Source organism: Cebidichthys violaceus, unplaced genomic scaffold, assembly GCF_023349555.1.
Source record: "Cebidichthys violaceus isolate CVI_PGR_0920_01 unplaced genomic scaffold, fCebVio1.0.p SCAF_11, whole genome shotgun sequence".
In the NCBI taxonomy this organism is placed as follows: Eukaryota; Metazoa; Chordata; class Actinopteri; order Perciformes; family Stichaeidae; genus Cebidichthys; species Cebidichthys violaceus.
This window is the reverse complement of record NW_027176274.1, coordinates 15,705,100-15,717,812: the sequence shown is the minus strand read 5'-3', so window position 1 is coordinate 15,717,812 and position 12,713 is coordinate 15,705,100. Positions and strand designations below refer to the sequence as shown.

Genomic DNA, 12,713 nt, shown 5'->3' with positions numbered 1-12,713 from the left:
CTATATTTAATTCATCTACAGTTTTATTGTTACCTTATTTTGTAATGTTTGTATTCATTTTAAACAATTATATGTAACAGAGATGAATACAAGATTTTCCAAAAGATGTTTGACTAATATATCTTTCTACCATCCGCTAGGAATTCAATTCTAATCGGGAAAATTATTTTTATATTGGCAAATGTAAAAGAACCATGTCCAAAAAAAATGTTGGTTTCCGCCTTTAAACAATATGTGCGTTCCAATACACATATTGCTATACTGTTAAGTATGCCAGAAAAAGATTTAGCATGTCCTAATACATAGTTTGTCAAATGCAGTATGCCAAAAATACTAGGATGCAGTTAGCCAGAATGCTTTTCTGGCTATTCTGACTCTGCGCAGTGGAAAGCAAGAGGGTCAAAGTTCAAGCTGGAATATTATGACAAAGTTGTATGTCATACTGCATGCAACAATACGTATATCTTCAGAACGTATTCAAGCGAAAAAGAATGCGATTTGGAAGGTATTGTGTGTGTCCTGCTACAAAGCTAGTTTGAAGCATCTTTCCCGATTGCTACATTTCAATGCACATTACCACCACCCTCTGTTGATCAGTGTATCAACGTGAAACAGTCGGCAGGTGTTACTTCACAGTCACAAAAGGCAAACGAAAAGGGGCACATACTTAAACTCATTGCTCCATAGCGCTACTAGTGGTGAAAAACTCCACATGGCTCCTTTAAATCCACTTCATTTAAATGTCTATTACCAAAACATCATATATTTTGTTTCCTGGTTGTTCTATTACAATCTCACAAGGTGCAATGCTATGTTAAATTAATACGTCCCGATTGAATGCATACTGCATGCAACAGGACATATTTTGTGAAGGCAGATGCGGTATACACGAAAAGTAAAAAGAAAAAGTATGGGATTTGGAACGCAGTGTAAATGTGACCCTTAATTGAATGATGAACTGTAACTTCAATTTCAAATTCCTACAACAAAATCCAGAGGACATGAACTCTTGTGCATAGTAGCTGCAGCCCTGTTAGCTGGCAGTCAGGCTTCCTCTTCACTCCATCTTAGAAGTCATGCTCTGTGTTTTGGCTCTTTATATTCTTTTGATGTTAACTCCAGCTGAAAGCAGAACAGGCCAAAGTAATTGACCTGGAGTATCATCTGGTAAGAAGATTTTAATTGTGACCTTAATAGTTGGACGTGTCTATGTCTTGTTGAGGACTGTTGGCCAACATTTATTGGCGAGCAGTTTGACATTCTCAAGACCTCAGGCTGCTGAATTAGCTTGAGAAAAGCGAGAGCCGATTTTTAAACATGGTCTTACACAAAACTTGTTTCAGGCCGATGAATCTGTCCATGGTGACTATCAACTTTATTGAAACTTTGACTCATTTTGTGCTCAATTAATAGTTTTGTTATTGATTGACTTCCAAACATAACCAGCACATGGCTAGTATTCGCACTTAAGTTGCAACGCTATGAAAAACAAATAGTAGATGGACACCATATGATTAAAATCTGACTACGACTTTTGACCCAAGTAGTTGGAGTTCAGTGGAGCTATGCTATTTGGTGAGCTGGTTGACCCACAGTGGTAAAAGAGTCGCAAGGGTCATTGTCCTTTGTTGTCTGACGATCCAAGACTGCTAGGCTGCTCCAAACAGCCACGTGCTCTTGTTATGGCAGGAACTGGTGTGTCTGAGTATGTGTGGAGCTGCATAGACCATAGCCAAGACAGAGCCAGTGAGCGTGTTACTTAGCAAAACATCCTCTCAGTGTTTACACAAGAGGAAAAAGTGGAATTGTGGGTATTATTAAAGATAATAAAAGGCGTGGTGCTGCCACTCTGTCCCGTCTGGGCGCTAGATGTTGAAACACGCAAGATGAAAAGAAAAACAGTTTTTTTGACCCTCAAAAAGTTCTGCCATGTCAATGTTCTGAGTTCACCACATTTAGTCGCCTTATACCACCATGGTAGCAGGGCAGACCACCCACCCAAATCTAAGACCTGGCTCTGTTATTTTTGAACCTCTTTTTAATTCAACATCTTTGGTTTGAGTAAAGACGTCTGGCGATCTTGGAGTTCTAGCATATGGAATAGTGTGTTAGGTTCAAGCATTATTTAACTATAAATTCAATGTGTGTGCAACTAGATCCACTATTATAAGGAAGGTTGTTCACAGTGATATACGAGCACAGAATTATACTTCATAGTGTCTTTTGGATACTGCAGGAATGCCATTCATGTTTCTGTAATTGCACTGCATACCTAAGGATTAGTTCCTTACCAGGAGTAGTTTCCTAATTTCGGTCTTCATTATACTTTGTTGACCTCATGGGTTATAAATGAAATACTAATCCTTTGTGTGTACTCTTTTTTTATTAAGTGAAATACTCTCTTTAACATTAGAAGGTTTTATTATAGTGTTGTGACAGGGTTGTTCATTCAGGAACATTTATGATTTTTACAACCATTTAAAGCCATGATTTCCATAAAAGCTGCATTAAGCAATTTTGAGTCCTTAAAAGCATAGAAAGTGACTTTACAACAAGCGTACAGTAACTTCCAGCAGAAACAAAGTAACATGGCCATTCCATTGGATTGCTATATGCACAACTATTCAATGCCTTCTTGTTTACTTCATGTTTGTGCGGACAGAGTGCGCCCTGAGATTGGTTTGGATTCTCAGTGAGACTGGCACTACTAGCATTGACTTCACGTTCGCAGAAAGTTTATTAGAGTTGACATTGACACCATTGCTTAATGGAGTTTTGCGTTGTTTTGATGACACACAGCTCTACACAACAATCTCTAGATGTATACTCATCTGATGACAAAATTGTGAAATGCAGTATGTTTGCATTTGTAACACAGACTGACACTTGGTTTGTGGGGCTACTTGAATAGCAGGTCCTTGTGGCTGTAAAGAGGTTTTCAATCAACTGTAAAACATTATTTTTTTGTCTGGAATAAATATGTATTATGTGTTTCAAATACAAAAAGAACTATTCTTTTTTTTTTTTTTTGGTCAGCTGTAAAAAAAATGACAATACAATACAGTATATTTCAAGTATGAAGTTGGTGTCAAACAGTGCAGTCGATCATTACGGTTTTATTTTCCTCGACTTGCTATAGGTGCCAGATGGGTGGAGTTCACCATATATGACAGAATAATGAGTTCCAGAAAGTTCAGACATTCACAGCTAAGTATTTAGACAGTCAAGTATGAAGTTCTACCTAGAATGTATGTAATACTTAAAGGCACAGTGTGTATGAAGGGTGCTCTATTAGCAGAAATAGAAATATTTATATGTTTTTATGAATGTATATGTCCTGAAACCATGCGAATGACATACACAGCCATTGAGACATATAGAACATTTGAGGAGAAGATTACACTTCAACAATACATGCTTTGACAGTAATAAATATTAGTCCTGGGGTGCACATTCCATATCATACAATACTTTTTTTAGGTTTAAAATGAGAAGAACACAATGAATATATTATATATAATATTGCATGTAAGTGGATACTTTGATACGAATATTCCAAATTTAAAATACATTTTTAATTTTACTTTTAACAGATTGTAAAAGTGGAGTGGTATTTACAGTATTGGTCTGTGTTTGTACGTATCTATTACTTGAAGGAAAAATGCAATACTTTCATAATTGTGGGTCACGCCAACTTTGCACTCAAAGATTTCATGAAGATTAAATTGGGAACAGCTTGAGCCTTTAGTTCTACATGAATCATCATTTCAACACTTTTCCATGAGTCCGACCAAAAGTAAACAAAGAAAATATCCCTATTGATTGGCTAATGTTTCCAACTAACTTTTGTTGAAATTAAGGTTTATTTACAAAGCACATGTTGTGAACCATGGTTTGTTTTGCCTTAGTCCACATTTCCCGGTATCTCTTCACCACAGGTGGTGAATGCAAAGTTGCATCACATTCTCACTTCCAACTCCTCCCAAGCGGAGGTTTGATCACAGCATCTTTGCCGTCATTTTTCACTGAGCAGGGTAGTAGATAGACTTCAATACATATAAATGTCGTTAATTCAAATAAAACTACTTGGTTAGGTTTATGAAAAGTTTAAAATAAGTGTGTTTGTTACGTGACTTCGGTTACGTAAGAGAGAGATGAAGTAAAAAATACCTTTTTAATTATTTTAGATGACATCGGTGGTCATTTTGTGTATATGTAAAGACAAAAAAATATGTATATATTTTTTGTATTTTCATATCAAAATATAATCATCTTTCAAGTGTGCTCTCGTAAGGTAGTCCTAGTACCAACCAGTTTCAACAAATAATGACATCCATCCATCAATCAATTTGCAACTTTTGTGAGTTTGTAGCCACAAATATAGCCTCTGTAGCTCCATGTCGCGCTGCATTCTAAGTCCTGTATTTGTTGGACCCATTCATCCACCCCGACCTCCCAATGCGGAGTTGTCGCTCTTTAAACTACGTCACCTGACTTCCTCTTCAACTCCTGTCATAATTACTACAGCCACTAGAGGCAACCCTGCACAACAAAACTGACGTGGACCAATCTGCCGTACAAGTTGGGAGTGAGAACGCGGTGAAAGTTATCATGACCCACCGTCAGAATGGCCACAATTATGAGAATAAGTTCCATGCTGTAAAATACTGCTAGCTCCTTTGTCAGCTCAGCACATCAGAGCCCCAAAGTGTTGGCCTTATCTGTGTTCCAGGTAGTGAGATTAACACAGAGAATTGGTAGGAAGAGTGTGACAATGATAACAGGCGCTATCAACATAATGAGAGCGGTGAGCGGGGGGTCTTGGACCTGTCCACAGTGTCTGAAGTACATCTTATGAACCTCCAAGAAGACCCTGTCTTTCACAAATCCGTGACCCTTACGCAAAGACTTATTTGCCCCGTTGTCGACGCATATCGTCAGTTCGTTGTAGATGCTGCAAAGGAGGAGAGCAAGGCAGAGCACAAAGTTAAGACGGATCTAAATGGTTCCAGAATTGATATTAGTCGTTAGTTAATGAAGCAATCACAGCATCTCACAATAATAGACACTATCGTGCAACAGTGAGATGACATGGGACAAAAATGCAGTCAATGCATGTTCATCGTGTTGCAATACTAAACTGCAACATCTTTCAAGCCTGTATTGACTTTCATTTCACATGGAAATTAATAGAACACAATGTCTTCAAGGTAGAAAACCATTTTAAAACAGTTCCAGCAGTGGTTCCTGAAGTGAGTGCTGTGGCACCCCAGTGTTTGGAAAGCGGTCGCTAACATGATTTGAAATTGATCGGCTGACGCGGCCCTTTAAAGCTGTGACTTTAATATTCAAACTCAATATTTTAAAATAATGCGAAGTGAGCCAAAAACATTTAGCTTTGGCAACTCCAGAAGTTTCAATAAATGGAGAAATCGCCCACTGGTGTTTATGGGGGCAGCTTACATTTCACTGTAAAGTTTTGACGTGTCATGTCCTCCGGGTGGAGAAGCGTCCACAGCGTCAGGGAAGCAACATAAATTGTGGGAGCGGGTGTCACTGCACGATTTTTAGTGTGGAAAGTATCAAGATTCAATCGAGCCTGACAGCTGGAGGCCTTATCAACAAGCTGGGCTCCTTGTGATGATGGACACCCCACCCTAATGCACCATTTGAGCTGTATGGGAGCTTAGCCTCAAACCATGTTAACAGTAAAATATGGATTATTACAGCCATAATTAAAGTCTACTGCAGTCTGTTGTAGGTATCACGGCAAGAACGAAAGTCTCCACAAACAACTGCTGTCTGGAAACACGAGCCCAGGAGTCTAGCACTTATTTTTATTAAAAGTTGAGTAATTAGATGAAACTTTGACTAGCACATAACGTAGCCAGGAAACAGGAAAGTATCTGACTTTCCCCATGACTAACGGTCATATATCTTCACTGAAAAGGCCATAAAACATGTGTAATGTGCCACTTTATCCAGCCCTCAGCTTTCACTCACTGGGCTCCACAATGTTGAGCTCAGGGATGGCTTCCTGCAACACGTGCATGCCAAGGCTCAACACAGACTAATAGATGGCATGGCTCATATTCGTTGTGACGTGCACATTCTTGATTACACACAATTTATAATTTCGGGAGGCATGTCCTGACCAAGTTTTTGTTCCTAATCCCGATACCAAATCTAATCTGATACTTATCTTTACTTAAATGTTGATTTAATATAGAAATAATAACTAGTTTACTTAATCTGGCACCTTACTTTTACTTGATCCAAATAATATTAAATTTTGTAATCTAGGATATGGATGAAAGATTAACTTGGAGAATGTGACTGTGAAAGACATTTGTTAAATGATAACAAAAAGCAACTGTTAATACAATGTACCGTTTTACAGTAGGCCATGGGCAACTGTCCTGATAGCCACTTGTCTCCATGCTCTTGTTGAAGTCTGACAGGCAGTAGTCAACATGGCTGTCAAACATGTGCTGGTCACATGCCATTCCTGGAGAAAACACATAAGAGACACTTACATGAGTGAGAATGACGGTCTGAATGCTCCGTACAGCTCAAGACGAACGGCTAACATCATAGACAGAGGCTATGAATGTGGTGTTAACATGTATTAGTGAAGATCTTGTCAACACTGAAACAGCTGGAAAATGTTTTATTTTCATTCAAGCAACAAAACTACGTATCAGAGCCCAGTTACTCTGAATTACTCTCATGAGCTTCAGCTGATTGAACTTTTGTTCTGTGCCCTCCTGCTCGCTGGGTCAGACTATTGAATGAGCACACAGCTTTCTTTTATTACTTTGTCAGCTTCTTTTTTTTTTTGTATGTGAATTTACTATATCTATCTGTTTTTTTAACTTGTATTATTGCTGCAAGTCCGCTGCATGGTACACTCAACTCTCTCTCTTTTGGGGTTTTCCATTAGCAAAGTTAGGAGCTGGTATCTGGTATCTTGTTTTGGTACCAGCTCAGTCAAGGTTTCAGGAGAGCTTAGCCGATACTAAATGGTGTATAACGCTGCAGGCCACTGTCATATCCTGCACAAACCCAGCAGTGAACGAAATAGAGAAAAGTACTGGTACCAAAAGGGAGTTGAATCATCATTGCAGTGGAAATGAGGCATATGATCAGTGTTGCCAACTCTCTTCCATTGAGAGTAGCTGCAAAAGTCGTAAAAGTAGCCAGATGACTAGATATGCTCATTGGCATATTGGTGGCGTCGATGTGCATCGTTCGCTTCAATGAGAGAGCACCATGGATGGGAGTAAATTACTTTTTTTCCCGGTCTGAATAAGTCACTAAATTTGTTGCTAGTTGCTTTTATAGAGATACATAATACTATTATTGCTTTTGAGCCAATAATAATGATAATGATTAATTGAACTTCAAACCCACTTGATGATTTCTCTTTTTGATATAATTGACTGACCTTCTGCTAGCAAGCTAAGTACATAAGCATATTGGAATTCTAGCTTACCTGCCCAGATGAAGATAAGTGCCAACAAGTAAGTAGACAACACCATCTATTAAAAAGAAAAACATCGTGGCATTCACATAAATGGTGGACCAGCTTTAAGATCGCACATGAGGTGATCAACCTTTTTACACGCATACAACGAACGATGAACAGAACATGACAAGATCAAAACTTAATGTTCACAATGTTTTCTGACTCAGTTCGTGATATCTGTAATTTCCAGGAGCACAGGCACACTTTCTCCAGCTGGAAAGTCCACTTCCTCCTCCACTTGAGTGATAAGAAAGTGCTTCGTTAAAAGGAAGAGCAAATAAATACATGACCTCTATTGCAGAAATTCCTTCATGGACATGTCACATTTTAAATAAAAAAATATCCTCTTACTTTTATAAAGCTCTGTTACTTCTCACACAGGATTTTGAACATGTGTAAAAGTCCAGCCACATTTTGAACAAAAAAACATTAACATTAACAATAAGCCCTGTATGAAACAGACATGGTGGCCATCTGCTTCCTGGACATTCCCACAAATTAATGAATTTATCTCATGGGAGGCAGACACTGAAAACAGATGTTACCAGGGAATGCAGTGAGAGGGAGATTTTTTTTCTCTTTCAATAAACACACATGTGATGTCTGTGCTTGTGTGGAGCAAATGCACTGTAAATGCTGTGAATTCTCAAATTGTCATGTTAATTACAGGTCCATATGGAAAAATAAAGATTGATAAAAATGTACTAATTATATGTATTTACTCTCTTTTATATTATTTACCTTAATAACACAAAAACATCAGTGATTGTATCAATTACATAAGCAAATCTCAAAAGCCCAAACTGATAAGCAAAGAGAAAATGCTCTATAAGCACATACCCCAGCTTTTACGTTGCTGTTTGAAGCAAAAATAGTTTCCTGGTGGATTCCCGGTAAATAGGTTTGATTAGAACCTGTGCTGAGGATGCTTCAAATGGTATACAAGCCAGCTAACAGACGCACAACTGGTCACAAAACCCCTTTGTGTCATCTGGTCCAGTTTTCTTATCGCTGAAACTCAGAGCTAATTGGATTGCGCAACAGCAAAGGACAGCCTGCTTCCTTTCCCAGACTGAGGCCTCTGTTCCCATGCTACCAAAGACACGTTCCACATAAAGCCTCCCCAGAGACACTTGAACTAAGGGGCCTCACTGTCAACAAGCCCGGATGGTAGCATCTCACAGAGACATTTAATGTCAATGTTTATGTTTTAAGGTCAGTGGGTGGCAGTCAGAGATTGGGGGGTGGACTACGTATATTATTCTGCTAATCCAGCATGCATTGAGCAAAATGTTTGGGAATACCTTGAACAGTTTAGCCGGGCTGTTATTGCAGGGCTCACGAACAGACACAGTCAAACGTTCACAACCATGAGGAGAGCTGACAGTTTCCATTTCACATGAGCCACGTGTCAGTCGACTGTGAGAGGCAGCCAGAGCTCCCGAAGGGAACACACACAGACACCTGAATGTTCCCATCCATGCTCAGCACTTTCACTACTGGCTACAGATACACATATTCAGAAGCGAACATCACTTCCTGGACGCCTGGCTTAACCTTTCAGCTCACACGATTCCTGACCTTAATTAAGTTAGAAACCATTCAACCATGTAGAATGCAGCTGAAACCAAAATGGAAACAAACCCATTTTTGTTTTATCCCCCATATCTTTCTGGAGTTCAGATAATCATAAAACACACGTAAATACAAAAACCTCGATTCTTTATCAAGTTATGTTCAAGTTGTGTATCAAGAAAAATGTATCAAGTCTTTATTTGTCAGTTATAACAAATAAGATTTTGCTTGAACTTGTAGACTGTCAGTGACAATTTCCACTAGTGTCCTGCAGGGTGTCAAGGGTGCTAAAAAACATCAGAAAGGAGCAATATTACATAATAATGTATATTATCAGTATGATTCATTTTGTGTGTAATAACCTGCTATTAAGAATTGTTGTGTTTTCATTAGCTTAGAATGAGATGTTTAAATCTACATGGAGCGGGTCCTCTTCACCATGCTGGCCGCAGAAAGACACATTATCATTTTCACTCGTAGGCCACCGTAGTTCTGGTACACGCTTGGCACACGGGAGAAGTTTCACTCGGTTGTAATCAGCAACTTCATCGCTAAATGCCGCCAAAGCCGCACCTTTTTAAAGGCAGAATGAGGAGAATCTTTCTGAAAAAGCAATAATCCCTCATCACTTGTGACGCTATAGAAGTGTGCGGCGGTGTCTGTATCTGCAGAGAATCTGCTCTCTGCATGTCATTTCTTATTCAGACTTATTTTGACTTCACCCTCTGTAAAAATGTTGCAAACATGTGCCAGGTCATAAGCACTCATCCGTAAAAATCGCAGACACAGCATTGAAAAAACACAAATATGGCGAGGCGAGCAGACAATGCTCGTTCCAAAACCAGTCTGGCTACTGGCGAGCACCGTAACCATGGTCAGGGGGCGTGCCCTTCTGGTGTCATCGGCCAACTTTGACAGAGGACACTGGTTCACATTCAGTTCTAGCTCTTCATGTACAGACACAGTTTGATAAAAATAAGGCTGGACACTGTTCTGGCTGCAGGGCTGTTTGGTGTCCTCTGGAGTCATTACATGATTATCTCCTTCCACAGATCTGCAACTGAGCCTGCTTCCCCAAGCAACCAAATACTGCAAATAGTTTCTTTTTTTTCTTTTTTTTTTACTTACATAACAGTGATTTAAATATGTATCATCAAATCTAAGAACATGTGTTCCCCTGTTTGGGGAATATTGATGAATACCACTTTAGTTGAGTTAGAGTTTTAGACTTTAATGAAAAACAACAAGCAAGAGAAACCCTTTCTTGTACTTATAGCGATACTTTATTGAAAATCATTCCGAGACCTTTTTTTTCATAATCCTACAACCTCATTAATCTCTTGTTTAGGGCTGGGTGTCAGAGTCCTCCCAAATATAAGCCTCCTTTTCACTCCTCTCCTTTGAATTACATCCATGACTGAGGAAAATGACTGACTGTGGAAAATGTGACCACCTTTCTTTGGTGTACCATTTGTCTAGACTAAATTAATCTTTGAAAGATGGATCTTTCAGGAGCCCAGTTAAAATATCTCTCAGCACTACAGTATCAGGTTGTTCCGCTTAAGTGCAAAATTAAACGTTTCAACATTGTTCAGCTATTGCCCACTCATTTGGAGTTGCTAGGCAATGCGTACACACAATACAATCATAATGTATTTGTGAGCGGAGAAATGCTGATGAGTGGTCATAGGAAAATATTTCCATTTCCCTAAATTGAAGGCATAACTGTGTAAGACAGAGCAAACAGATTACACGGCAGATAGACACCGTTTTGTAAATGCTCTGTGCCTGTGAAAGGCAATGCAAGTGCTGTTTGCACAGCGTCTCTCATTCAAAGTCATGGAAAATATTTTGTCAGGTAGGAACAAGAGTAGAACAAAGAGGCCATGTACTGTAAACTTCTTATTTGCCTCAGAAAGTTGGGGGGGAAACATAAATCCTTGTTTTGGTCTGCAAAAACTATTTAAAATCAGAATGAGGAGGATATTATGAAAAAAAAGAATGTATGGACTTACAACCCACTAGAGGTGTTTGACTCTGAAGAGACCCTACCTGTATTTTCTTATTTTGCTGTTGGGACATTTTTGGGCATCAACCTTTATAAAAATGTGGCGACAAGGTGCCAGATTGTAAGCATGATACCAAGAGGACAAAATGACTAACACAGCGAAAAGACCCCGAATGGTTACGGTATATGGTATATTGTAATGTATGGTAATGGTGTATTGACTGGTTTTGGTCGCCCTCTTAAACGGAGGCTCTCTCGCTATACTTTCAGGTATGGTGGCCTACTGATAACCCAGTAAAGTAACACACCATTAAAAAGAAAGTAAGTTAAACATTGAAGCATCTAATGAAGACAATACATTACCAGCCTTATAGGGGCTTGAGAATGCAATGTCTTGTGATATGCCAGTTGTTTACTGGAACAAGTGTATTCCATCACCATGCAGCTGCAAACGTGGGTGGGGAGGAGATTTTAAGTGTCCTAAAATGTCAGTAGGTTGGAATTTATGACAGGAACTTATCTAAAAAAAATTAACGTTAGAATAGTGTTGTTTACAGATCTGTCATGCCAAAAAAACTATGAAACTTACCATTCATTCATAAGATTTTTCTTTTTTTGCACATTGGTCCTATAGCAAACCTTTTTTTTTTCCATCCCAGAATTGTTATAAACGTGGCAGAATCAAGCAAAATGAGGATATATGACCCTGACAAACATTACTACATACTCCCAGACCAGCTAAATTGAAGCGTGTAACTACACTGACATCACACCGGAGCTACAGTGCAAGGCCGGAAATCTCAGCGTCCATCCTGGGGACGGACAAAGACGAGGAAATATCTTCCTTGTGTAATGAGTGAGAAGTTTCCGGCTAGTTCACCTTCTCCAAGAGGCGCGGCACGCACTTCATCGGTCAACATGACCCGACATCAAGTCCCTACATCATCATCATTCATGCTCTTCTACTCCCCAATTAGTAGAACCTATAGTTCTAACTTTCCTGTTTCAATTAATTGAGCAAATTTAAATATTATAATTGCTGGTTACTATATTTACTTGCAAATTCCTTGAGACATTCAGTATTCACATATTGAAAAAAAGTGAGCAAAATCCATAACCTTTTTGGACCTGTCCTGTTTGGAAGGGATGTATTTAGTTCAACCTTAACCCCGTCAGTGGCGACTGACATACCTGTCCTGCCAACGCCATTTTCAGCATGGCACAGTAGTTGTGCAGAATTTATATGTACTTGGCGTATGAATATAAATGAAGGTACATTGATAAATTGCACGAGCTGTGTATATAATTTATGTCATTGGTTAAGTTAATGAAGCATTACAAAAAATAATAATAGTATAGAGTTTTTTAATTTGAGACCTGACTTTAAGTCATGTGACTGAATCCATAGCCATGCTGACCAAAGTTAAAAGAACAGAATGTCTATTTGGTGAGAATAGTCACACGACAGCTATTCGGTTATTTATACCCGATCAAGTGGAATATGCTTCTTGACTTGGCAATAGTTAGCCAGTCACAAGCTAATTATTAACTACTCCAAACATTGCTTTCCGGCAGAAAAGCAGTGTATTACCAGAGTCACCG

The 12,713-nt window shown here is 38.9% G+C and overlaps 1 protein-coding gene across 1 annotated transcript; it reads right to left on the bottom strand.

The window, feature by feature from the left end:
- Positions 1-2,718: 2,718 nt before the first annotated feature.
- LOC137868376 (receptor activity-modifying protein 1-like) lies at positions 2,719-8,511 on the bottom strand. Its single transcript, XM_068705133.1, has 4 exons — positions 8,369-8,511; positions 7,496-7,541; positions 6,391-6,508; positions 2,719-4,954 (listed from the first exon to the last, which is right to left on the bottom strand). Exons 2-4 carry the CDS (start codon positions 7,539-7,541, stop codon positions 4,696-4,698), a joined length of 423 nt encoding a protein of 140 aa, XP_068561234.1. The 5' UTR covers positions 8,369-8,511; the 3' UTR covers positions 2,719-4,695.
- Between the last annotated feature and the right edge of the window lie 4,202 nt (positions 8,512-12,713).

What these genes read in the sequence shown, in the direction of transcription:
- LOC137868376 (XM_068705133.1), bottom strand. Translation starts at nt 7,541, where the DNA reads ATGGTGTTGTCTACTTACTTGTTGGCACTTATCTTCATCTGGGCAG. An exon ending in ACTTATCTTCATCTGGGCAG is followed by an intron (nt 6,509 to 7,495) that starts GTAAGCTAGAAT and finishes TGTTTTCTCCAG; the next exon opens with GAATGGCATGTGACCAGCAC. An exon ending in CCATGGCCTACTGTAAAACG is followed by an intron (nt 4,955 to 6,390) that starts GTACATTGTATT and finishes CCTCCTTTGCAG; the next exon opens with CATCTACAACGAACTGACGA.